At 62.3% G+C, this 26,306-nt stretch overlaps 1 protein-coding gene across 1 annotated transcript in view; it reads right to left on the bottom strand.

Annotated features, from left to right (window-relative positions):
• Positions 1-26,306, bottom strand: part of Prdm16 (PR/SET domain 16) — a 305,414-nt gene that overhangs the window by 195,137 nt on the left and 83,971 nt on the right. Inside the window, exon 2 of the mRNA XM_026412875.2 lies at positions 6,618-6,967. Within this exon, the coding sequence (XP_026268660.1) occupies positions 6,618-6,967 (350 nt within the window). The remainder of the gene's footprint in view (positions 1-6,617; positions 6,968-26,306) is intronic.

Genomic DNA, 26,306 nt, shown 5'->3' with positions numbered 1-26,306 from the left:
GAGACGAGGACAGGAGACGAGGCCCTGAGCCAGGAGCTGGGAGCTGGGAGCTGGGAGCCGGGAGTCTGAGTGTGCCAGGGTGGAGGTGTGTGCACACACATGTGCCTGTGAAGGCACGTGTGGGTGTGAGCTGGCTGTGCACTGTGTGTGAGCCTGTGCATGTGGCCAGGAGCATGTATGTCAGCACACAGGCCTGCCGGGTGGCTCCTGGGGCAGCTGACCCCCGTGTCCATGCAGATAGCCGCTCAGGACACCGCAGCCAGGAGGGGGTAGCACCTGCTGCCCTTGGCAAGGTTTCTCTTGGCAACTTCACCCTCAGCCTGCCCTGCTTACGCCTGGCCCTCTGGTGCCTGGGTCCGAGATGTAGAGGGCCCTTGGCTCTAGTCGGATGTTCTGGACGCTGACCCTACACTGAATGTCCTGGGAGCTGTCACAGCCGAGAACCTGGGGAGGTTTTCCAGGGCTTTCCATCCTGAACCTTCGCATTCCTGGGCACACACGGATGGCTGCTCCCCCACTTGGCCCACCTGGCTTCCCCAGGCCCTCACCAGCGCTGGCCAAGTGCACGGCGACCAGTCAGTGAGACCTGGGCCCTCGACTCAGGTACCCGAGGAGCACCCTCGAGGCTGACCGACAAGGGCGCACCCATGTGTGCGGGTGAGGTACCAGGTTTCACGGCTTCTCTGCAAACTTGGCTGACGTGTCAGGGTCACGTGTTTGGACCTTCTCCGGGCTCAGCTTGCTCACTTCTCCAAGTCACCTGAGCACGTGCAGGAAGTCCCAGGTCATGTCTCTTCTCCCACCAACCCAGGGCCTTGCTGTGGGTCCCTCGGAGCTGGGTGGGCTTGAAGGCGGAGGCCCGTGGCTGTGGAAGGCTCCATGGGTTCAGAGGAGCACCCTGGCCTGCTGACCAGTGGGCCCTGGACACAAGTGCTCTGCTTCCGCATGGGGATTCCTGGAATGGCTCAGCCTGCAGGGTCGAAGCTGCCGCCCAGCCCCTGTGGGCCAGGAGCTGGGAGGCATCTCCTTCTTCCCGGGCCACCAGGGGAATGCTCAGTCACCTGTGTGCTGTCACAGCCCTGAGCTGCCTGCCTCGAAAGCTGACCCTGTCTGCTGGGCATTCATTCTCTGGCCTGTCCTTCCAAAACTCCTGCGTCCACAATAGGGACCTGGTCCAAATGCACGCGAAGGGCCGAGAGTCCTCATTTCTGGCCATCCTTCAGGGACGCGGTGCTGCCCATGAGGACCATGCTGAGCCTGCAGGGGTGCCAGGTCATGTGTCACCCACAGGTTGGTTTCTGGCTGACCGCGATTTCCCTTGTGCTTCAGAAGAAGAGCGCAGGTTCCCAGGAGCCCAGGATGGCATCCTGGTTCCCTGGGGCTCGCCTCCGCCCCGGCACCGACCCCAGCACAGCTCACCCGCCCACGCCCCCAGCTGGGGCACACGAGGTCTCTGGGTGGCTCCTGCCCCAGCACCATGACCAGCCTGAGAAGACCAGAAAGGGGGCCTCCAACTTGTCTTCCTCCTCTCACCTCACCCTCAGCCCCTCTGCACCGGCAGGCCCAACACGAAGCCCTGGACGGGGGGCACGCGGGGGGCAGGGAATGCCCAGGTCCAGGGGGTTTCCTCGAAGGCCCCATGAACCCAGAGCTGGAAAGCCTCGTCAGGATCCCCCCAGAGCTCACAGAAGCACCCCCCCCAGTCACCCCACACGACAGGCACTGCGGCTGCCCCCAAACCTCCACGCCCAAGCAGGGTAGAGACACGGAGGCCCGGTCCTGGGAGGCTGGAGCCTCTGCGGGGCTTCAGGAACACTTCAGGAGAAGGTTGCCCTGTGCAGACTGGAGGCCTTGCCCCAGGGGCACCCCATCCCCCCAGGGTGGCAGGTGGAAGACCTTCAGGGGGGAGGAGAGCACCGGGCTTGTGGTGAGGGTGCATGAGGTCCCAGAAAGGAGAAGGGGAGGCCCAGCTGCCCCGGGGGCCTGGAGCTGAGGCCAAGGCCTGCTCTGCCCAGCCTGGTGCCCCCTCTGCCCGCCTGCCATCAGGTTGGCCTTGGCCACAGCCCTGGGGCCTTTGGGACGTGCTGCTGGTGCTTGAAGCAGCTGCTCCTCGGGGCTGTTTCTCGAGTCGAGCTGCCGTTAGCTGTCTGCTGGGGACCTTCATCCTGGGGAGGCTGCAGGCTGAGCCACCCTGCACAGACAGCCCTGCCGTTACCAGGAGCCAGAGCCGGCTGGGCCTCCGTCCTGGCCCCCGGAGGACCAGGAATGCCTTGCTTTTGGAGAATGCTCAAAGGTGTGCACGCCCTGTGCTGGGGACACCCTGGGCACCCCCTCCCTTCAAGGCTTCGTTGTCCATAATGACTTCGTGTTATGGGCAGAAGTTTCTCAGAATCTCAGAGGACAGGGCTGGGGCGGATGGTGCCCATGGTGTCCCCCAGCCTGGCAACTCTGGCCATCAGGGGGTGACTGACAGGCCTTGACCCTTCTCCTGGGGTCCCTGGAGAAGCCCCTGAGATTGTGGTAGGGGGGAGTCGGGGAAGCCCAAAGCCTCCAAGCTGCTTTCCCAGGAACCCTGCAGCTTCCCACGGGCCTTGGCCCAGGCCCAGATGGTTTGTTGATTGAACAAACGAACGTGTCTATTAATATTCAGTCATTCGCGCCAGGGGATGCCGCAGTCCACTTGAGTCAATTCTCCAGATAATTGAAACCCCGTCGGTTCACAGCAACATTCTTTAGCAGCTTCTCCAACACAGGCAGACGCCCTCCTTCAGCAGAAGACACTCAAGTGCTGATTACAGCAGGCCTGGGAGGCCACGAGAAGGGCTTTGGGGTTCCCCCAGCAAGCATCCCACAGGACTTGGGGGGAAACGGAGGCTGAAGTCTCGGGTCGCCTGCCCTGGGGCCTGCCCCGGCCTCCAGCCACGTTCCCTGCCCGAGCGGCTGGCACAGCTGCAGACGCTGCCTGGGGCAGGTGGCCTCCACGCAGCCCATCCACGGCCGGCTGTCCCTGGGCTGTCACTGCCACCGTCTCTTAATTAGCAAAATAAACAGTGTGATGATAAATGTCACGATTTACTCAACAGATGATCAGAATCATTGTTCTGCAGCCCCTCGGGCAATAAAATGCAATCATGGGGTGATTTATTCTGGGAGGGCGGACAGTGGGCTGCGTCACGGAGGGAGGGCGGCTGAGCCGGGTGCGTCAGGCGGCAGGGGAGTGGGAATTGGGGCACCCTCCTGACAGAGCCCCCTAGGGAAAGAGCCCAGCGAGCGTTTCCAGGCACCCAAGCCCACACGGGCACAGCCCACCCGGTCCAGTCAGGGGCATCCGGCAGGGGGCGTGTTTCCTTCCAAAATAGCAAGAAGTCACGTCCTGGTGGCCCCAAAGCACCCCATGGGGTGGCCTAAAGTCACTGAATGTCCCTGATACATGTGTGGAGATGGAAGGAGGAACAGCCTTCGGGGCCTAAGAAACAAGTGACCAGTGGAAGGAGAGGCTCGGCCGGGTCCCGCATTCTGCTCAGCTGAAGGAAGTTCCCCTGGAGCGGGCTGTCCCTGCCCGTGCGCAGGAGCCACCTGCCGCCTGGGGGAGAGGAGAACTTTGTCTGGGTCTGAGTCACCCCAAAACCTCGGGTTGACTGGCCCTATGTATCTTCATGGTGGCTCAGACCAGCCACCATCCCGTGCTCCTGGCCACCCCTTGGGGACACAAAACCATCCTGGTCCTCCTTAGCTTTCAGCTGTCAGCTTTGCTAAAACGTTACTTATTCTTTTTCCGTAGATGAACACCGTGTTAACAACAGTGAACGGCGTGAGCGTGGACGGTCCTGTTTAAAGTCTGGACCATCGGGAGCCCAGCCCTGGGTGGCCTGGGCCTGCCGGGCTCCCCAGTGAGTAGTGCACTGGCCCAGTGACACAGCCCCATGACATCCACCTCCTCCGTCTGCAGGAACACAGGCCGGAGCAGCCCGCAGGTCAGGGCCACCTGGTGCCGAGCAGCTTGGGGTGGCTGACGGGAGGCCCTCTGCTGCCAGAACCACAGAGGCCTGGGCGCTGGGTCCCAGGTTTTTCCGTCCGGGCTCGGAGGCCCTGCTGGCGGTGATCGAGAGATAAGGCACACGGGCCAAGCAGGTCAGGGAAGTCCTGGGGAGGGACACCGCCAGGGCTGGCCTCTCTTGAGCCCGGCAGACCTCCAGAAAGACCAGGAGACCCTAAAGCGACAGCCACCACTCAGGACCACGTAGAAGGTGCTGGTCAGGCTGCCCGGAGGGGAGGGTGGCTTTCCCTGCCCGAGGCCGGGCTGAGACTGTGGAGCTAGAAAGAAAGCGCTTCCCTGTCCTCCTGGATCCCAGGGGACAGGGGCTCGCCCTGAGCTTCCCCACGAGTCCCCAGGGGTCTCCGGTGCCCCTCTGCCATTGGTACCAAATCCCAACGACACAGGGGACTGCACGGTCACTGGTGGCAGGTGGGGAAGGCAGAGAGGGCCACCAAGCCAACGGGTGCCTGGGCCACTCGAAATCAAGGTCAGACGAGACAGCACGGGCGCATCCGGAGGCCCTGAGGACGGGGCTGAGGGCAGACTCTAAAATCTGGCGCGACAAGAAGCTGTGGGGTCGCCGTGGGGGACAGGGCTCTCAGCAGAAGGGGGGGCACAGTGGGGCAGGAACTCTCCCTCACCTGCTCAGAGAGCAAACAACACTGCAAAGTCAACAGGTGCCGGCGGGTGACAGGGACAGCCTGTGTGCCCTGCACCACAGAGCCACAGCGATACAGGCCATTTCTTCCAATAAAGCAAACACAACTTGTATCAAGGCAGACAAGAACAAAGTCACCTCAAGGTCATCCAAAGAGCTACCTGCAGGGTTCATTGACCCTCAAGCACCTGAAAGCCGCCTACTAATTAAACAGCTCAGGCCTTTTAAGTAGGTCAGACAAACCCCCCGGAGTCCTCCCTGCATACAAGCCACGTCCAGTCCACAGCCCAAATGTCACCTGCCACCTTATTTGGACCTGGCTCTCCTGGCCCTGAAGGACAAGCCTGTTGGCCACGCCAAGGCGTGCCACCCACCCACGTGGCTGTGACTCCAGGCTCCCTCCCCTCTGCCCACCTTGCTCCTGGCCCCTGGCCAGTTAGTCCTGAAGGTGACCTCCTGCGGAAGGCAGCAGCTGACTCCCGGGCCCCCCACACCAGCTGGCTGGGTACACCTCCACCACCTTGGACCCATTCCTCCACCCACCTGGTCACCTGGCCCCCTCCTGCGACCTCAAAGCCCTCCAAGAGCCGATGCTTGGGCTGGCAGGCCAGTGTCCCGTGCCTCGGGCCCCAGGAGTCCCCATGCTAGCAGGGCCACGTCCTACCTGCCTGCAGGACAGTGTGGAGACCCCTCCCTCGCCTCAGTTCTGGGGCCAGGGGGTAGCCACTAGCCACACCCCAGGCACGTTAGCACCCAGTTTTCCTTGATATCTTTAGAAAGGGCTTGGAGCGCTGCAGGCCCAGGGGAGAGCCTGGGGCCCTGAGGGTCCAGACGAGGGGATTGTGCGTGTGGTGTCTCTAGGGTATGTTTGGGAGCACTAAGGGCCAAGGTCGTCCCTCACCCTGCATAGACAGCTGAGGTGCAGGGCAGTCTGGGGAACTCTCCAAGCCCCTAGAGGGCAGGAGGGAGGGCCCAGCGGGCAGAGCCTGTCCACCTGACGCTCATCTTCCCGCACAGCCTCGGCCCAAGCATCTCTGCAGGTGGTGGATACCAGAAGGGACCTGGGTTTGCAGCATCCCTAACGAAAACACCCCACAAACCAGGGTCAGCACAGGGTCAGCAGAAAGGCCAGGGCTTTGAGGAAGGGCCACTGCGGCTCTCCAGTTCCCCTGAGACCATCTGAGAGCCCCCCCAAAGAGTGTTCTTCTGAACCCTTAAGGGCTGAGCAGGACATCTCTGGACACTCTGCCCCTGAGCAGCCCTGGCAAGGCCGTGGGAGGTGATCCACGCTGTCTCAGCAGACGCAGCCTCTGTCTCTGACCCCCCCCCCGCCCCCGTGGCAGGTCTGGCGCTCGCGGGCACCAACACCATCAAGGCCAGCCGAGGCTTGGGAAGGAAATTTAAACAGCAGGACACCCTCCCTGGCTGGAAGAGGCCCTGAGACCTGAGAATCTGCCCCTGCAACGACTGGGCAGCAGGCCCTTGGCATGGACATGCATGGCCAGCAGACATTTGGGGAGCTGCCCCCCGGCTGCCGGGGTGACGATGGAGCCCCAGAGTCAAGACGGCTCCTCTGGGACAATCCATTCACGTCCCCTGCTCTGCCACGATGGCACGTTAGCACCCACAATCTGGCGGGAGGCACAGGATGTTTTAAGACATGAGCTCATGAAAGACACATTTCCGGGCGGAGAGCGCTGCAGCCTATGGGGGCTGACAGGCGTCCACGAGGCCCGCTGATGTTTTCTGAGTCGCGTCATGAAAGCTGCAGGATAAAATAACCCTGGGAAATGTGACATTCGAACGCTCTCTCCGACCCACCGAGCCTCCCGCCTCGGGCGGTGGCTGCTCCCCAGCTTTATAAATAGATTGAACACAAGATAAATGGCCGTGATCAATCATGCTCAGGCTCAGAATGCTCACCTCCCATCCGAAGTCGGCCTCCTTCAGCGCCGCCCGGGGAGCCGCCACGCAGGGGCCGAGCCTCTCCCCGACCTCCATCTTCCTCTTGGCCCAGATCCCCAGGCCGGCCCCCGGGATGGAGGACTCTCGCAGCTCGAAGTCTGGCGGGATCGGAATGTCTTCGGGAATGTAGACGGGGGCCTCGTAGGGCGAGCCCTCCTTGGGGGTGAAGTCCTCACTGGTGGGGAAGGGGGACGGTGGCCCCATGGGGATGGGAGACAGGATGCTGTCCTCCGTCTCCTCCTCAGCACTCTGGCCAGCCAGCAGGTCCGGGTCGGGCTCATACATATTATTTACAACGTCACCGTCACCTAAAGAGAGAAGGCAGTGTCAGCCTCCATGGCAAAGGGACCCCCAGGGTCATGGGCCCTTGGAGGAACCCAGGGCACCCAGAGCCCTCTGGGCCCTGGCCGCCTCCCGCTGCCCAGCTGATGCCACCTCTGCTCCCTCCGGAAGCAAGGAGTCATTGGCTCTGGGGAGATCCACCAGGCAGGCTCCTGTGGGGCCTGTGGTCCCCACAGCCCAGGGATGTGCTGACCCGTCCTGCTTCAGGGGAGCAGGGGAGGGACGCTGCCCCTCACAGGCCTCGGGACAGCGGGAGGGTCCTAAGTGCAGCGGCCGACCCGGAGAGGACGGTGGAATGACTGCGGCAGAACCCTGGGGTTCTTGGAACCAGGAACGGGGCAGCGGAGGACAGTCCTCAGTCTCGGAAGGACTCACGATTTGGGTTCACATGCAGTTTGCTCAGAGCTGCTGCCCCAACAGGACGGCCACTCTAGGGGCTGACTGGGCACAGGTAAGGCCCAGGTCCACCCTCAGAGAGGGTCAGTGCCTCCTGGAGTGTGCAGAGGAGCCTGAGGCCCTGAGGGCAGGAGGAACCCAGGAGGGTGAGGCCGGGGTGGGTGGGAGAGGAAGGCACCCCCTCCCTGCATCAGCCACCGAAAACAGGGACTTGGAATATTCCCAGCAGCCCACGGTAGACCCAGGCCAGATGCCGCGCAGCGGAGGGGCCGACGAACACCCTGTGGTCCATCTGTGTGAGGGGCCGTGGTCCCTCCCAAGAAGGAGGGGAGCATGGACATGCTGCCTGTGCACTGACCTCAGTGGCCTCGCACACGGTGTCAGAGCAGGCCGCGCCCTCCAGAGGGGCTTTGAAACATGCAGCACGAGGCTGGTAAGGGAGGAGTTCCTGCCACACGGCAGCTCTCCAGAACCCACTCCTCCTGTCGGCCATCGGTGCCCTCCCCCAGGCCCCGGCTACGCTGATCACCCTGATCTGGCCACTCCCCGATGTGGGCGTGTGAGGACACATCACACTGTGCCCTGTAAATACACACGATCATGATCTGTCCATTAAAATATTCCTAAATATCATGCAGAATTAAAGGAGCCAGGGGAGAGGAGCCGACCCCTGCACGTGTCTCTCTACCAAGGGTCCAGGACAGACGGATCACGGGGCAGACGGACCGCTGCCTGCCAGGGCTGGGGAGAGACCACTCATGGGCGCGGGTGTCCTCTGGGCGAAGGCGGTGGCTGAGGGACATGGTGAATGCACCAGGTGCCCCTGAGTTGCTCACTTTGAAGTGGTGGCTTCCAAGTCACAAGAGTGTCACCTGGTAAAATGTCAGGAAAGAGTAGGCGGCAGAGGCCAGCGGCGGGAGACCTGGGGCTTGGCGCCTGCTGCCCATCTCTCCAGCCGATGGTCTGAAAACCCGTGGAAGTGACCGAGGCCACTCCTTGCTCCCCGACGACGTTGCTGGTGAAGTGAAGCCTCGGGGACAAGAACTTTTAAGCATAAGAAAAACGATTTCGGATTCCTCACGCTGGTTGCAAACAGATCCGCTGGAGAAGTAACAAAATGTTTTCTTTCAAAAGAAACCAAAGTCTCGGAAAAAAAAAAAATCATGCGGATAACACTTATTTAATTTAGCAGCATTCACAGAAGTAATGATTATGTTTTAAGTGGCCAACGGTTCCTTTTTAATTGGCTGGTAGGATCCTTTCAGAAATTCAGCAACAGAACTACGGCCCTTGTTCCCTCCTCCCGAAGGCCCGGCGCTGTTGAGGTTTGAAAGAACACCCCCGTAAACCTTCCCGTTGACTGTGTGCGGCATAAAGGTAAATTAGGAGTGGGGGTAATTAACATGCCACCTTATGATTTGGAACTGGTAACTGCGCAGAGCTCACAAACAAAATCGCCTTGGAAGCCCACGTTCCCCGCGCTCTGTTCCTTAACTCCTTCGGGTGGGGCTGCCTCTGCCCCCGGCACGGCCAGGAAGCACCGGCTCCGAGGTGCTCCGAGGGTGCCCCACGCGGGGGAGGCCGCGTTAAGCGCGTGTGCATCTTGGGGCCCTGGGTGAATTCCATTTTCTGTGTGAATTCGGCTTGCCCGACCCCCTCACCCCTGGGAGGAAATCCGCGCCTGGCGGGCATGCTGAATTCCCGGGGGGGAACCGTGCGGGAGAGAGGGGGACTGTTCCCCGCTACCGATAAGCAGGTCTGTGCACCAGCTGGCCTCCTGTCCCTGCTGGTCACCGGGGTTAAGTGATCGCCTGCAGCCACCAAGAAGAGCCCAGGTCTCCATTCCGCAAGCCCCGCTGCTGAGGGGAGAAGGCCTCGTGGAGGCCCAATCAGGGTCCAGAAAACATTGTGAGAAAATAAGGGTCAGGAGCAGCCCGAAGGCCCTGGAGAGAACACAGGCCTGTGGCCGACCCAGGGCCCTCAGAGCCAACCAAGCACAGATGGCTCTACTCTCGGGGTGCCCGGGGCAACCCAAGGCTGGGATTTAAAAGTCAGCTCTCCCCGGCCGCCAGGGCCAGCCAGGATGCCCTCTGAGATGGTCAGCCCGGGCAGGGAGCTGCCAGGCCCCTCTTCCCGTTCCTGAAGCCAACGTTGCTTCACCCAGGCCTCCATGACAGTGGGCACGAGTTGGGCTGCTGGTCCCTGGCAGGTTGGAACCGGTGCCAGGAACACAAGGTCGTGGTGACGTGGGCGGCGAACCTGTGTGCCATCAGCTCACGGAGAGGCCTGGATTCTTTGTTTGGGTTTTGTGGTGGTCTCACGCCAGGGCTTTTGACTGGGGCCATCATTCCCAGATTCATTTTGGGGAAATCTACCAACACCATGAAAGCCAGGAGGGGAGGGTTCAGGGAGGTACAGGTGGGGGGGACCCTGCCCAGACTTGGTCACCCACGAGCCCAGCAACCCAATCATAGCCAAGGCTACACACTCTCCAAGAGGTACCTGCCAGAGCCACTGGGTGCCCACTGGGCCTGTTCCTGGAGAACCTCATGCAAGAAAGACTGTGTGTGACTCAGGCGGGTCAGGTGTGGACCTGCTGGGTTGTCCAGGTCCGAGGACAGAGGACCCAGCTGCCCCCGGAAGGAGGCACCGGCTGGGAGCCACTGTGTCCTCAGGCCTCTCCGTGCCCAGCTCCCGCCCAGCCTTTGGTGTAGGGCTGGTCCCAGGTTCACAGAGGGAGCCTTCTGTCCCCTCCCTCCCAGTGTGGTGACTACTTCCTGAGCCAAGCCACCCCACCATCTCCCAGAGACCCCCACGGAGAAAGCAAACCCGCGGCAGGATTCCGGGGTGTGGAGAGACGTGGTGGGGAGACCTGAATGAGGACCTCCGTGTGAGACACAGGGCAGGGTCTGAGCAGCTGGCGGGCCTCCTCGCTGCCCACGACCCCCTGGCCCCATGGTAGGGAGGCGGTCACCAGCCCCTCTCCTGGAACCCGAGCTGTTATCACCTGGAGGAGAGGATGGGAGCCTCCATGGGAGGCCCGGGAGTCTGGGGGACCTTCACCATTGGGTGTCCTCGTGGGCTGGGCTGTGAGTGGACATGAGCTCTGAGGGCTGCAGGGGAGGGTGAGGGCCTGAGCGCCGGTGGAGAGTGGGCGTCACGCGGGCGTGGCCACAGGAGTGTGTGTACGAGCGTGGTAGGGTGTGTGGAGGGGCGGGTCTGCCGTGCGTGTGGGCAGAGGGCCACCAGGAACCCAGAAAGCATGCCGGCACCGTCACAGGCCTGCACCAGGGCTGCGGGGAGGGGAGGCCCTTAGAGAGGAGGGGAGAGAGAGCTGTGCCCCGGCAGCCCGCCACACGGTGCCCAGCAAGGCCCTGTGGGGGTCCCTGGGGACACACGGAGGCGACCCCCCGACGGCCCCAGCAGTCTCAGCCCTGCTGGCCCCCACTCCTCGGAGGGCCCGTAGCCTGAGCCAGCAGCTCCCTCCCAGAGCTCTCCACGCTCCCGCAACGCCCCGACTCTCCATGGGAGAGCCCCACCCTGTTTGTCCCCATCACCGGGCACAGCCTGCTCCGGCCCAGGAGGCCACATGCCCCTGCCAGCCCACCAGACCCGGTTCCTGAGCATCCAGAGCCCCACCCTTGGTGCCATGGCTGGGTGGGTGCCGACGGCATCTGCAAGTCCACCCTCCCAGTAGGAAGTCCGGCCAGCAGACAGCGGCTGCCCCGAAGGCTCAGTGGCCACAGGCAGGTGTGGTGCCCGAGGCTCCTCAACACAGGGGTGGGAGTGACTTTTGGGGAGGAGGGGGCTCCCTGAGGACAGGGCCCCCCTTGCATCTGGGGCCGCGGGGTTAGACAGGCCCAGGTGGTGCAGAGGGTGCACAGACCACCCTGGACACAGAGCCAGACGCCCTGGGAGCCCCGGGGCCTCTGAGGGGGCTGGACTGTGCCTGACTGGGGCGGGGGCGCACGGATCTCCCCTGCCATGGGGATCTCCACTGCTCACTACCGTGGGCATCCACGGTTACTTCAGTTAAACCGCAGCGGAAAGAGCGTCCTTCAGAGCTCCAGGGGCCCTCCTCTGCCTGGGCACGCTGGTGTGGAGTCCCTCAGCCCGGTTGACCCTGTCGTTTATGAGACTGTGTTTGGTGACTGCCACCTGGTCTAGTGGCTCCTCGCCTGGCCCCGGGAGGGGGGGTGCTGCTTGATAAAACCCTGAGACCACAGAGGGCAGGAGGGCAAGGGGGTGCCCCCCGGAGCCCGAGCCCAGGGAGCCTCCTGCCAGGCGGCTCCCTAGCACTTCAGATTCTGGAAACCTGCGGCCTCCCACGGGAGGGAGACGGCAACCCATGGTCACAGCTCTGGGCTGCAAACCCCCAAATCCTTACTCATCCCAGGTACAGATGGACCTGGTGCCTGGGGAGGGTCTGCCAGGCTGAGAGGGGCAGATCCAAGAAAGCGGGTGTGGGCAGGTTGTGGCCTGGGATCTGGCCCCCTGACCTGCATCCAAGTGGCATCCAGCTAGTAACCAGAAAGGTGGTCCTGGACCACCCTGTATCCCCACCTCACACTGCAAGGAGGCTGGACCAGGCAGGGCCAGGAGGGGGCAGGCCAGATCATGTACCTGGCCCCGGGTGGGCACCCCTTCAGTGTTCACCCAAGCTGCTGCACTGGCCACCCAAATCCAGGCCTGGCACCAGGGAGCTCAGGAGCCAGGGCCTTGGCTCTCCCCACAGTCCTGAGAGACCCACTGGGCCCGTGACCCAACAGGACATCTTTCCCAGGGTCCAGATGGATGCGACATCACAGGGTTCAGAAGACCTTACAGAGTAAGATCCTGCACTGGATTGAAATGTGAATCTCAGAAATCCTTGTGGCACTGCTGTGGGACCCTGGTTCTGGTGGAACAGCACTGCTGAGCTCCCAAGGTCCACTGGGCCCAGCGAGCTGGGACCTGTCCAGCCACTCCCCATTCCACCAAGATCCCCGGCTCTCCAGGATGAAGGCTCTGGCTGGGACCTGGGACCCTGGTGTCCTGACTAGTACCACATGGCGTCTCAGGAGGTGGCCAGGGCAGAGAGAGCAGAGACACCAGGAGGGGCCAGGCACCTCCCAGCCTGCCTCGTGACCTCAGCCCTGTTTCCCCCTACGCACCCTCCCTGGGAGGAGGGGGAGTGTGCGCCTCCCACATGGGTGCCGCCGTCTCACTCACAGGAGGGGAAGCAGGGCACAGGAGGCCCAGCGGCCTGCACAGCACAGCAGTCGAGTCCTGAGCCACGATGCTCGCACCCAGGCACCCTTCAGTGCCCTGACCCATCCTGACATGGCCCTCACCCTATTTTTCTAGATGTCTGCCACAGGTCAGCCCTGGCTATAGGACCAGGGCCAGGCAGGAAGTTTCAGAGAAGACTGCAGACATTCTGACCAGTCCAGACCCTGGCCAGGCCTCCCCCAGTGCGGGGTGGAGCTCCTGGCCCCACCCTGACATGCACACACAGCACCTTGCAGGTGGCCTTCCTAGGCCGGGTTTTCTTTTCGGTTCCTGTTGCACTCACCCCGGTCCTCAGGGGTTGGAAACAAGCAGGCTGCCATACTTCAGAGGAGGGGACAGTGCTCCCAGAGTGTCCCATAGGGCACCAGCTGGGGGTGGGGGGGCTAAGGAGGATGAGGTAGCCTGACCTCCCACCCAAGCAGTGACAGCCCAGCTGGCCCCTGTCCCAAGGCTCGGGGCTGATATCCCCAGCTGATTGGGTTAGACCCCGAGTAGGCACTGCCGTCCCCCCACAACGAAGAGAGAGGAACATCGGAAGACAGAAGAGGGTCGTGTGACCCCACCACGCACAGAGTGGCTCTGAGTGGGGCTTCTGCGGCACGTGGCTGTGGCCCCCTGCGGGCTGTGAGGCCAGCTAGGCTTGCTGGGGAGCCCTCGGTGGGGGGCAGCCTCCAGACCCTACCCAGGCCTAGCAAGCTCATCGTCCACTCGGCCTTCCCACTCCCTGTGGACATGGGTTGGGCGGGGGGACGGCGCTGCCTGGTGAGGACACGTAGGCTGACCTCAGCCCACCCCAGCGGCCCCCAGCCCCACTCCAGCGGCCCCTTGGACACCCTGCAGCTGGGGGAGACCCGGAAAGGACGCCATCCAGGGTACCCCATGGAATGGAGCCTGCCAAGGCACCTACCAGCTCAGACCCTGCCCGTGCAGCTGGAGGCGGGCAGGGTGGATGGAGCCTCCCTCTTGCCCATCTGCAAAGGAGGACTCCTGGCGGCCCGACAGACAGCGACCCTGGGAGGTGGCCAGGCTCTGCTGAGCTCTCACCCTGCTGTAACATGGCGACCAACTGGCCACCCTGGGTCCACCCAGGCAGATGGGGGCCAGGCGCAGCTCGTCAGAGCTCCCCCCAAGAATGTATTTGGGCTGCACATAGCAACAGACGCACTCCCTTCCTGTCTCGTGAGCCACGCTCAGGCGGGCCACCAGCCAGAGCCACACCAGGCAGGCCACCCCTCTTTGCACCGGTGAGGCACTATAGGCGCCCCCAGTGGCCTCCCCACCCTCTGTCCCCAGAGCTGTGCTCTCAGAGGGCTGCAAGGTCCTGGTTCCTCACGGGCGACCCCCACCTGTAGGCTGGTGCCGATCAGGGACCGCAGGCCACAGGGAACCAGTCAGATCCCCAGAGCTGAGCTGGGGGAGTCCCTGTCTGGAGAACCCAGGTGCTTTAGGAGACTGGCACCTCTGAAATGGCATGGCCCAAACCACCTGACCAGGGTGCCCAGCTGTGGGTCGGGTACCCGCTCAGGGACCTCCTGCATCTGCTGGCCACAGCCAAGCTGGCCCCAGAGCAGCACCTTGAACACCAGGCCCAGTCCTCCAGGACCCCTGCCGCCTGCCAGTGGCGTCTGTGGAAGACCCGGCGGGTTCCTGGGAAGAGTAGCCAGCACCCGAGGGCAGGCCAGGTCTGTTGGGATGGACAGGAGGGGGCCTGAGGGGCGGGAAGGGATGGGGTCCTCAGTGGGAAGCCACGGGTGGGTGACTTCATCAGAGGACAACATCACATCACAGCCCCAGTGGCCCAGGGACCTGTGGCCCCAGGTCCCTGGGGTGGTGCTAATTTCCCAGAAGGCCCAGTGTTGGCCACCGTTTCCCTGAGCTCCTCGTCCAGCTGGGGGAGGGCTGGAAGGACATGTCCCAACCATGGGGTTGTGACCTCGGAGGTGAGGTCACCCATGAGGCTCAGAGGGAGGTCACCATGAGGCTCACAGGGAGGTCACCATGAGGCTCACAGGGAGGTCACCCTGAGGCTCAGAGGGAGGTCACCATGAGGCTCACAGGGAGGTCACCATGAGGCTCACAGGGAGGTCACCATGAGGAAGGTCACCCTGAGGCTCACAGGGAGGTCACCATGAGGCTCACAGGGAGGTCACCATGAGGCTCAGAGGGAGGTCACCATGAGGCTCACAGGGAGGTCACCATGAGACTCAGAGGGAGGTCACCATGAGGAAGGTCACCCTGAGGCTCACAGGGAGGTCACCATGAGGCTCACAGGGAGGTCACCATGAGGCTCAGAGGGAGGTCACCCTGAGGCTCAGAGGGAGGTCACCATGAGGAAGGTCACCCTGAGGCTCACAGGGAGGTCACCCTGAGACTCACAGGGAGGTCACCCTGAGACTCACAGGGAGGTCACCATGAGACTCACAGGAAGTCACCCTGAGACTTAGAAGTAAGGTGGACCCATGAGGCTTAGAGGGAGGGGACGCAGCTGTGTTGGGTTTGGGGCATGTCACTGTCACTCTGGAGTTTGATGGGCCCCTGGACTAGTGTACCCCACCTGCAGGGACTGTCTCTAGCTGTCACTCATGGGCTCCGCCCAAGCCTGCCGAACCCGTGATAGAGAGCGGGCAGCAGCCTGTGCTCCACTGAGCCCTGGACCGGCCCCCTGAGCTGGAGCCCCTGCTGGGCTGAGCCTGCGGGGCCGTGTCAGGAAGCCCCAGACGATCAGGTGCTTCCAGGGACTTCCCTCAAAGGGACCCAGATCCCCCAACACGTCCAACGCACCCTGAAAACCTGGATGGCACCCCACGGACCCCGATGTATTGAAAATTTGCAAATCATCCAGAGAAAAACAGAGCAGTGGACGGTCACCGTGCTCCAACTGCCCTGCTCTCCAGGACGAAGAACTGGAGCCGGGTGGTTCACGCAGCAGGTGACTTGAAGAACTGCTTCTGTGGATGTCACCGGGAGCCTCTGCAGAGCCAGGCACTGATTCTGGTCACTCTCCACCAGAGACCCACTGAGGCTGGGCTGGAGAACGGGCAGCTGCTGAGGGTGTAAGTGACCCAGGGCAGACGCTCCCGGCTGCCTGCAGAAGGCCCCAGGGAAGTGCCCCTGCCCTGGCTGAGTGGACAGGCCTGGCCCTGTAAGCTGCTCCCTTATATTAAGGCGCTCTGTGCAGGGAGGAACCCAGAGCCTGCCAGAGCAGGGGCTCCTCCGCCTTCCCCCACACTGCTGGCAGGGAGCGCCCACGTCCCCCTCCACAAAATGCTGGGTCATGTTTCCAGAAGAGCCGGGCCCGGCCCAGCCTCTCAAACCTTCAGCATGGAGCCCCAGGCCTTCCAGGAGAGCTCTGGCAGCCCAAAGCCTCCACCACACCAACCAGCCTCCAGGACCCCCGCCATGAGCTCTCCCAAGCAGCAGGACCAAGCAGGTGACACCCCTCCCCAGGGGTAGCTCAGGACTGTGGTAGCCTTACATTCCACCAGCCTGCTAAAAGCTGTGTTTAAAACTTATCCATCATTCAGTTGGGCTTCTGCGACACATGTGGCTGTGAACGGCAGGGCAGAGAACACTGGTCACTCTGAGACTTGAGAAACACTCCCTGGGCTTAGGGACACAGTCAGTGCCTGTGAGTTCAATGTTAGAACTCTGGAAGAGCCAGAGTTGGGGTGGGGGTCTGACCAGAGACCAGAGGGTCTCCCCTTGGCTGTGCCAGTCTGCATGAGCCTGGCTGTACCCTGTCGGCACTGATGCGGGCTTGATGTTTGGGGACTAGATGCTGCTGGGTACTGACTGGACCCACAGAGCATGTGGCCAGCCCTGCGCTTGATCTAATTCCCCAGTAACCACAAGGCTGGCGGGGGTGGGACTTCACCCTTTTGTACCTAAGTGACATGAAGCCTAGGCAACGAACAGCTTATTCAAGCCCTTAGCTGGGCCTCGCTGGGAGCTGTGCAGACAGCCCTCCTTCTAAAGCTCTCCAGGGCCATGCTAACAATCCCAGTGAGAAACCATCAGAAAGAGTAACACGGTGTTTTTATAGCCTTCTCGGTGCCCAGCAGAAGAGGACCTGGGAGAAAGAGTGGATAAGTAAATGTGTAACTGGGTAGACAGATGATGGACAGGTGGATGGGTGGGTGTGAATGCATTGATGGATGGTTGAGCGGATGGATGGAGTGTGGGTGGTGGGTGTGGATGAATAGGTGAGTGGGTAGATAGATGGATGAAAGCATGGATAGATGGGTGAATAGATGGGTAGGTGTGAATAAATGCATGCATAGGTGAAGGGGTGGATGGATGGTTGCAGAAAGATGAATATGAATGGATGGCTGGGTGGATGGATGGATGGATGGATAGTGAATGCATAGGTGGGTGATGGATGGATGGACAGATGGATGAACAGATGGATGATTTGTTGTGGATGGGTGAGTATGAATGGATGGATGGGTAGGTGTGGATAGATTAATTGATGAGTGAATGAATGGGGGTTGTGAATGAATAAGTATGATTAGATAGATATACAACTGAATGCCTAGGTGGATCATGAATGGATGGGTGGATGAGTGGTTGGTTGTAGATGGACAAGTATGAATGAATGGACAGATAGGTGGGTAATTGAAGGATGGATGGTCGGCTGTGGATGGATGAGTATGAGTAGATGGATGGATAGGTGAACAGGGAGGTAGATGGATGGAATCGTGGATGGATGGTTATATGAGTAGAGAGAGGGTGGGTGGAGAGATTGCTGGATGGGTGAATCAGTGGGTAGGTGAGTGGATGAGGGGGCAGTTGGTGAAATTCCTGCAATTCTGGAATTCGGGATCCTCACTCCCCTCCTGACATTCCTTCCCTAGGGATGGATCCCGGCTCTGCAATCCGGGGCCCCACGTAGGGAGGTTCCTCAGCTCAGCCCCAGCCCTTGGAGGCTGGATGTCTCTGATGCTCCTCAGGCGGGCCCTCTGCCATCCTCCTTCACCCTGGTGGGTGGCCTGCCTGCCCAGCCTTCCCAGGGTGGGGTGGCCATGTCTTTTGACTTCTGGGGCTCGGCCTGACTCCCACAGGGAGTTGGGCCTCACCAGAGCCTTTCTGAAGAAAAACCCAGGGCTCGGTTCTCCATCTTGCAGCCTCTTTCCCTGTCCCAAGCAGGACAGTGTGCGGTGCACAGGGTCCCTGGGGACCCCAGGAGGTCCCCTGCCTTGGTGCCCATAAGCCCACATAAGCTGCGGGTGTCTTGGAACCCTCACCCCCCCCGCGGGTGGATGGAGGGAGGGAGAGGCGCAGGACTTTCTCCAGGTCCAGCCAGCTGGTTTGGGAGCAGACCCAGAGGCGATTCCCAGAGAAAACCAGCCATTATTGATTCGAATGGAGGCCTTCTGCACAGCTGGCCGCCGTGGGTGGACCTGGCCAGGAGAAAGCCCGCTCAGAGAGGGGCTCCTGGGCTCCAGGGCCTTCCTGGAGACCCGCTTCCTGCAGAGGTGTGAGCAGTGCCATCTTGTGTCCTCCGCCTTTGAAACGCCATCACCACTGTGGAGGCCCTGGGTCTGGGCCTCGACAGGAACAGAGCAGCTGCGACTCCCGTGGGTCACCCTGAAGGGAGGGACTGCAGCTCTCACCTCCCGACAGGGCTGCGGGGGCTGCAGGCCACCCCCAGCTCTGTGCGCGCTGCCATTCCCCTGGCCGAGCCCCAGACAGAGCGCGCCTGTGATCAACACAGCAGATCAGTGCCCCTGAGAAAGGAGGTTCTGCAAACCTGCCGAAGAGTCATGATGACCAATTGCCATGTAGATCCCCAAACCAGCGCAGGGACCTGGTCCGCAGAGATGGCCCCAGCTGCAGGGCTGATGGAGCCCTGGGGACCTGGGGAGGGGCAGTGCTGGCCTGGAAGTCTGGCACCACCCCCCCGAGTCACTCTTACTCCCCTGTCCCCAAGCCTGATGCAGCCACCTGGTCACCCCCCACACACGCCCCTCTTCTCCACACACGTGGAAGGGAGCAGGGACAGCCCACAGCAGCCTCCTCTCTGTGGACGAAGGGAGGGGGTCAGAGCAACCCAGTGGTGGCAGGTCCAGACCTTTGTTCCTAAGTCCCTAAGACGGGCCCCGGATGAGCTCACGTCCCCACCCAGCGCCTGGCAGAGTGGTCTCACTTGGGATTCAGTTCTTTTCAGATTTCACAAGTTAAACCAAGATACTGGGTGTTCCCACTCCTATCTGATGGACTTCGGAGAGGCCACAGAGGGAGAAGACAGTCATAGGAGGACAGCGGCAGAGGCTAGAGCAATGCAGTCACCAGCCAAGGAATGTCTGGGGCCACCAGGAGCCGAAGGAGGCGGAGAGCCTTGGGCGGGAGCACAGCCCTGAGGATGCCTTGATCTGACGCTTCCGGCCTCTGGAGCCGGGAGACCCTACGTTTCCATGGCTTCCAGCCGTCAGTGGACGATACACCCTCTCAGCCGTCCAGGACGCTGCAAAGGCCGCGGAGGCAGGTCCTGGTGGTCCCCACACTCACTGCAACCTCCCACCTGCCCCTGGATCATCTGTTCACAGGGCCCTGAAGCAGGAGGTTGCCAACCCATTTCACAGATGACGAAACCCTGCACCAAGAGAAGGAGAGGCCAGAGGAGCCCTGGCGACCACAGAACCCCACACTGGCCAGGCCTGGGTCTACCTCCAGGCCAGTTCACCTCCCCGGTGGCCAGTGTCATGACAGAGCGGCAGCCCCGGCCTTCCCTCCCTCCACACAGCCCAGGCCACCATGGCCTGCTGGGTCCAGCGTCCCGTGGCCAGCCAATTCCCCTCCCTATCCCCAGGTACCGTGTCCAGCTAGCCGAAGGGGCACTTGCCTAGGACCTTGGAGGGCTCTGGCCAGCCACCTGGCCCTACTTAAAGCTGAGGCATTATTCTAAGACGGAGCATTTGTCCTGCCATACCCTGGGGACAGCCAGCCCCACTGCAGGCCGGCATCTTCCATTTCCTGGCCGCCTCCATCGCCCCGGGCAGCGCTGAATGACTTGCGATGCCTCTGTAATCTTTATCAAGGCTTGTTCCTGGTAAAAAGCCTCTTTGTTTCAGAGAGATGTGATTTGGCCTTTTCTTCCTCTCCTTTATTCCGTGGTTAATATCCCACTTCCCCGAGCCCCGGGGGCAGCGAGGTAGCCCACAGATTGTTCAGATCTCACTGTTTTTCTTCTAAATCACACAGAGGCTCCCCGGCCCTGCTAAGCACTATCTGGGGGCAGGCTGCGCGGGGGTGTCCTTAACCCCTTGCCTCCTGAGCCGTCAATGTGTCAGACCCCTCAGATGCGTGCTGGGCTCCAGCACTGGGTGTGTGCCCTCCCGGCAGGGTGCATGCCCTGCAGCCCTGTGGCGGGGCTGGGCAGCCCCGTGAGCAGCGCTGTGCAAGGCCTTGGGTTCCGCCCTGAGCACACCAAGCACTGCACCAGACACATGTGACGTCCGCCCCGCCATCTCAGCCATTTCCAGGTGTGGCTTCTGTGGCAGTGAGCTCAGCCAGGCAGGGCCACCGTCCGTCCCCTGAACTCTCATCTCCCCACCGGGAAACTCTCCCCTAAACCTGGCTTCTGTCCCCTTCTCAGTCCCTCGAGCCTCTGTTCTGCCCGTCTCTGTGACTTCGACTCCTCTCAGGACCTGATAGAAGTGCAGCCACACAGGATCTGCCCTGTGGCCACCCGCGTATGTCACTGAGCCTCGGGCCCTGGAGGCCATTGATGTAGCAGGTGTTGGAACTTCATCCCTTTTTAAGGCTGAATAATATTCCCTTGCCTGCTGGTACACATCCTGCCTGTTCCTTGGCTGACAGACCAGCTGCCTTCCCGGGAGCTGTGTGGGTGAGCGAGAGGGCCGGGTTGTGCGGGCACCTCCTCCCACACACAGCGGGCCTTCAGCCTCGGCAGGCCATTCCCCACTGGGGGAGCATCCTAACCAGCTACAACAAGGCAAAATCCAGTTTCCCCGTCAGCCCGCTGCCCAGATGCCGGTCCCTGGAAGGGGGTGAGGCTGTCCTCCCCACCCCTTGCTGAGTCTCATCTCCTACAGGTGGAGCCACCTCCCTCCACCGTCCACAGGACATGGAGTGGGGGGCCTGGGGGAGCCCCTGGCACTCTGGGCCTGTACACCCCTCTTTCCTGGGTGCTGCTGCCACCACGGTGTCCAGGCAGCCACCCTTCTAATACAGGCTGGTGCCCGTGACGGCAAGACCGCTGCAGCACTGGGCAATGCCACCGTCCAGCCCAGGCCTCCCACAGGGCCAGGTGTGTCCCCTGACAAGGGCACACATTCTGCCAGGTGGTGGCCCTGTTCTCTGATGGAAGGGGGACCCTGGGGACCCTGGGGACCCTGGGAACCAGGATTTGCTCCCTGCGGCTGAGCTGCCACCCCTGGGCCTTGTGCCCAAGAGGCCCAGATCCAGCCTGGGCTTCAGGAGGTCCCAGCTGGGGAAGACCCGGGAGGCCACAGATGAGGCATCTCCCCAATCCCAGCTCCTTGGCTCCTCTCAGAGGCCCCACAGATTGGCTTAGGCACAGCCAGCTCCTGCGGAGCCAGCCAGAGCCCAGAGCGCCTGGGCTGGCTGGGCCGTCGAGGGCCAGGCTGGACTGGGGAAGAGGGCTCCATTCACCACCCACCCACCTGTGCTTCTGCAAATGCAGAGGCTTCCAGGGGACTTGGAGGGCCCAGGGCAGGCAGGCAAGGACCCCTGCCCCAGAGGGCCCCCCACATGGGGCTGCAGAAGGGCCAAGCGGGAGTTGTGCAGACCAGGCTGCCTGAGACAAAGCGTGGTCTTCCAGGGCACGTTCAGGGAAGGAAGTGCCTTCTGTGACTTCTCTTCCCCCTCTTGTCCCCCTCCCTCTGCCGGGCAGTGCTTGGAGGAATGAGGGGTTAAATGCTGAGCCAGCGCGGTGACAACCCCGCCACACTATTTATAGACATATTTAGCTCCGTAGCTCCTACCAGCCGCAGGCCTGTGGCTGCGGTTCACGGGCAAGACCATGGACACCCGAGGAAACCAGTGTGGCCCCCGGACCAAGACGTCGGGAGGGAGGGAGGCAGCAGCCCGGAGGCCGGTCCCCACTCCTAGAGGCCCAGCTTCCTGGGGGAGGCTGAGGGCACCGGGGTCCTGCTGGACTTGGGTTGCCCTTGACCCAGGCTCTTGTCAGGGGCGGGCTCCCTGGGCAGCGTGGGCAGAGGGAGGCGGGGTGGCTTTGCCAGAGTGGGAGGCCACGCTGCCCGAGCCCTTTCTGCTGCTGCCTCCGCTACCCGCAGAGCAGGCCGTGGGCTCCCAGAGGCTCTGGCCGCTCTGAACGAGAACCGGAGTCTGCAGCCTTGGGCAGAGGAGCCAGCGACCCTGCTTCCAGCCCTGGAGCTGGGGAGAGGCCGGAGAGGCTCTGTGGCCCTGGTGGGCTCCGGTCCTCGGCCCTCAGCCCTCTCCCAGGCCCTGCCTCCTCTGGGCACCAGGCTGCTGGCTCCCTGCCCTGCCCTGGCCTCCCACCAAAGTGGGGGTGGGGAGCTGCAGAGGCTGAGCCCCTCTGAGGCACGACACCCCGCCCCTTGGCAGCCAGGACCGGGTGCAGGGACCACCAAGATGCTCCACAGGAAAGTGGTGCCACCTTGTGACCTGGCTCCCGGAGTCCGGGAAGGCCGACCTGAGTGGATGCGTGGTCCAGGGGCCCCTGCTTCCAGTTCACTCTGCTCCCGGCCCAGTGCTGCCCAGGGGTGCAGTCAGTGTGGGGCTATTCCCAGGGACGGAGTCAGCCTGGGAAGGCCCCCGGCCTCCTTCATACCAGAGCCCCTGCCTGGGAGCCTGTCCCTTTCAGGGCCAAGGCGCCCTCTGCTTCCCGCTGCAGAACGGCCTCCAGCTCACCACCCAGCCGCTGCCCAGGAAGGGCTGTGGGTGAGCAGCCGCCCTGGCCCTCTGGCCACCTCCTACCCTAATAAAGACGTTGATAGTTTTAACCATCAAATAAAGTGCTTAACTCCAGCGAGCTCCCCTTCACCGCTCTGAGCTTCATTTAGCAGGCCAGTGGCGAGAGGAGAAAAGAGAGAAAGAAAAAAATTCATTAATTTTTATTAACAGGGAGAGCCATTTGTTCCCTGTGACAATATTTGACTTGTCGAAATGATTTTCACCTCTGCCACGAGGTGCGCGCTCCCCACATACATCACCCGATTACTCGGAGCGCGCCGGCCCCAGTCATTAGGCAGTGAATTAACGACAGTCCCCACCACTATTAATCACCCTGACAAAGGCGTTAGCGCGCCACTGACCCGAGCGCGGCCCGCGGACACGGCGGCTGGGGGAGAGGCCGCGGTGGAGGAGGTGCCGGGGGCTGCCTGGGGCCTTCCCTGCCGGTCCCCAGATCGCAGGGCGAGTGGCCCGGTCCCCAGCAGCAGGGACAACAGACTCCAGTTTTCTTTGTGAGTTGTTGGTTTTCCTGCCGTCCCCCCCTCCTCTGTCCAGGAATGAGGTCCACCTCTGACCTCATCTCTTCCTCGGCACCCAATCACAGAGCAAGGCCTGCGATCGCCCCGTTTTGCAGATGGGGAAACCAAGGCACAGAGATCCCAGGAGGTGCCGAGGTTGTCGAATGGCGAGGGCCATCACCGAGATTCAGCCCAGACGTTTGGTCTCCAGAAGGCCCCAAACCAGGGGTTTTGCTGGGGACAGAGCTCAGGATTCCTCCCACTGGGCCCTGTACAGCCCCTCCCAGTTCAGGGCCCACCAAGGGGCAGAGGGGAGCATGATGGGCCCGGCACCAGGCTGGCCCAGGCCCTCCCAAGGGAGACACCAGCCTGGACCTCCCAGGCTGTCCAGGATTCCCGTCTCACGAGCAGGAGAACTCATCTCCAGAAACTGGATGCAGGCTGCAGAATCATGTCCCCCTGTGCTGGCCCTGAACCTGCATCCCAGGTGTGGCCAGGGGTCAGCTGCGGATGGGCAAAGGTGCAGGCAGGAGCTGCCTGGCTCTGTGCATGAGCTGGATGTCCCAGCTCCTCATCCCGGGAAGGGGAGGGCAGGCCACCTGTGGGGTTCCTCCTGAGAACTCCGCAATGACCTCAGCAGAGACGTGCCGCAGCCGGCAGGTGGCAGGTGGCCCAGGGAGCGACGCCCCTGCCCCTCCTTCCCGATACCCTCAACATTATTTTTTGCACATTAATTCAATTAATCATCTCTACATTTTAGACCAATTTCTTGGCATTCCCGCAGTTGTCAGATCTGCATTTCGGTCTGGTCCTCACTAGAGACTGAGAGCGCGGGGAGGGGGGGGACTGGGGGACGACCCCCACCCATTTGTCTTCTTTCCCTGGACTTCTCGTGTTTTATGCCTCAGCAAACTCCCTGATTTTCCTCATTAGCGACTCATTTACGCGTCCCCACACTCACCCACCTGTTCCTCCCCGCAGGGTGCTCCAAGGGTGGCCGTGGCCAGTGCTCACTGTGTGAGGCCTGCACCGAGCCCCTGGTAATCAGGTGACGCTGGCCCCCTGGGACCAGAGGTACGGAGAGGGACCTTCCCTGCTGGGAGTCCCACCTGCGTGTTCACGGGACCCCCGCAGCCAGCACCTGACCTCCTGTGCGCCCCCCTTGGGGCTTCCCGCCCTGCTCCACGGCCTAAATGCATGTCTGGGGCCTGAATTCACGGGGCACGGGAGCATCTTTGGGCTTTACTAGTTGCCAGTTTGGGGGTGACTTGGGGGTCTCCCTCCCGGGGCACAGGCGGGCAGCCAGTGCCCTCCAACCCTGCTTCCTGCCTTTCTCTGTAGTATTCCTGGGGAACTCTCTCTCAGCTTGTTGGTGGTGGTACCAGCAGTGTAGACAAGCACCAGGCAGCCCAGGTCTTCCCTGCGCTGGCTCCCTGGGTCTCCCAGGAGTCTTTGGGGGGGGGCGTGGCAGGACCAAGGGCAGTTGAAGGTGAGCCTTCCCCCTTTCCCCATGGTGCCTAGCTGTGTGTCGGCAGGCAAGGGCCTTGAGTCTCGGGGCCTCCTGGTGGCATCTCTGCAACAAGGCTTCCATGAGGATGAAGGGGCTTCCAGCCACCTGACACACAGCCAGCCCCCAGCACCGGTCAGCGCATGACAAGGTCACTCTACAGTGAGAACGTGGCTCACCCAGGGAGGCAGAGAGCCCGGTCCAGGTTGGACCTCCAGTTTGTACCCCTCTCTCTCCAACCACTGGAAGGTGCTGGGTGGCAGGTGGGGGTGCTTGGCCAGACAGGAGCAGGCTGTGGTCACTGGGGATGCTCTGGGACCGTCCACCTCGAGAGTCCTCTCTTTTGAGGCCACCAGTGAGGCTCCTCCCCGGCCGGGACTGTGCCCTGGGAAGGTCCCATTTAAAGGGCTTGCAGAGAGCTCACCCCAGTGGGACATCTGCACTGGCCTGGAGGGTCAGCAGAGGGCTCGCCCCAGTGGGACATCTGCACTGGCCTGGAGGGTCAGCAGAGGGCTCTCCCCAGTGGGACGTCTGCACTGGCCTGGAGGGTCAGCAGAGGGCTCTCCCCAGTGGGACGTCTGCACTGGCCTGGAGGGTCAGCAGAGGGGGCTCCCCAGTGGGACGTCTGCACTGGCCTGGAGGGTCAGCAGAGGGGGGCTCCCCAGTGGGACGTCTGCACTGGCCTGGAGGGTCAGCAGAGGGGGCTCCCCAGTGGGACGTCTGCACTGGCCTGGAGGATCAGCAGAGGGCTCTCCCCAGTGGGACATCTGCACTGGCCTGGAGGGTCAGCAGAGGGCTCTCCCCAGTGGGACATCTGCACTGGCCTGGAGGGTCAGCAGAGGGCTCGCCCCAGTGGGACATCTGCACTGGCCTGGAGGGTCAGCAGAGGGGGCTCCCCAGTGGGACGTCTGCACTGGCCTGGAGGGTCAGCAGAGGGCTCTCCCCAGTGGGACATCTGCACTGGCCTGGAGGGTCAACAGAGGGCTCTCCCCAGTGGGACGTCTGCACTGGCCTGGAGGGTCAACAGAGGGCTCTCCCCAGTGGGACGTCTGCACTGGCCTGGAGGGTCACCAGAGGGCTCTCCCCAGTGGGACGTCTGCACTGGCCTGGAGGGTCAACAGAGGGCTCTCCCCAGTGGGACGTCTGCACTGGCCTGGAGGGTCAACAGAGGGCTCTCCCCAGTGGGACATCTGCACTGGCCTGGAGGGTCAGCAGAGGGCTCTCCCCAGTGGGACGTCTGCACTGGCCTGGAGGGTCAGCAGAGGGCTCTCCCCAGTGGGACGTCTGCACTGGCCTGGAGGGTCAGCAGAGGGGGGCTCCCCAGTGGGACGTCTGCACTGGCCTGGAGGGCCAGGGAAACCTGGAGAATGCTCCGTGGCCAGGGCACCTGGCAGCCTCTGCAAGCTGCCCTCCTGGGCAGGGCTGGCTGCTCCTCAGCTGAGGGCAGGCTGTGGGGGAGGCTGGGTGTAAGTCCACCGTTCTTAGCAGCTAATGAATTTAGCCAAACGGGGGGCGAGGGGCTGCTCCCAAGACCCCAGACCAGGTACAGGCAGCAGCAGGTCCCGGGGGTCTCAGCCCCCACCCACCTGCTGAGACGGGGAAGCAGCCTCTTTCTGAGGCATCAGCTCAGCGGACGTTTGGATGAGCATTTGACAGCATGGGGGGGGCTGCTGGGAAAGGAGGCCGGTGCCCGTC

Source organism: Urocitellus parryii, chromosome 11 (assembly GCF_045843805.1).
Source record: "Urocitellus parryii isolate mUroPar1 chromosome 11, mUroPar1.hap1, whole genome shotgun sequence".
NCBI lineage: Eukaryota > Metazoa > Chordata > Mammalia > Rodentia > Sciuridae > Urocitellus > Urocitellus parryii.
This window is presented reverse-complemented; position numbering and strand designations above follow the sequence as displayed.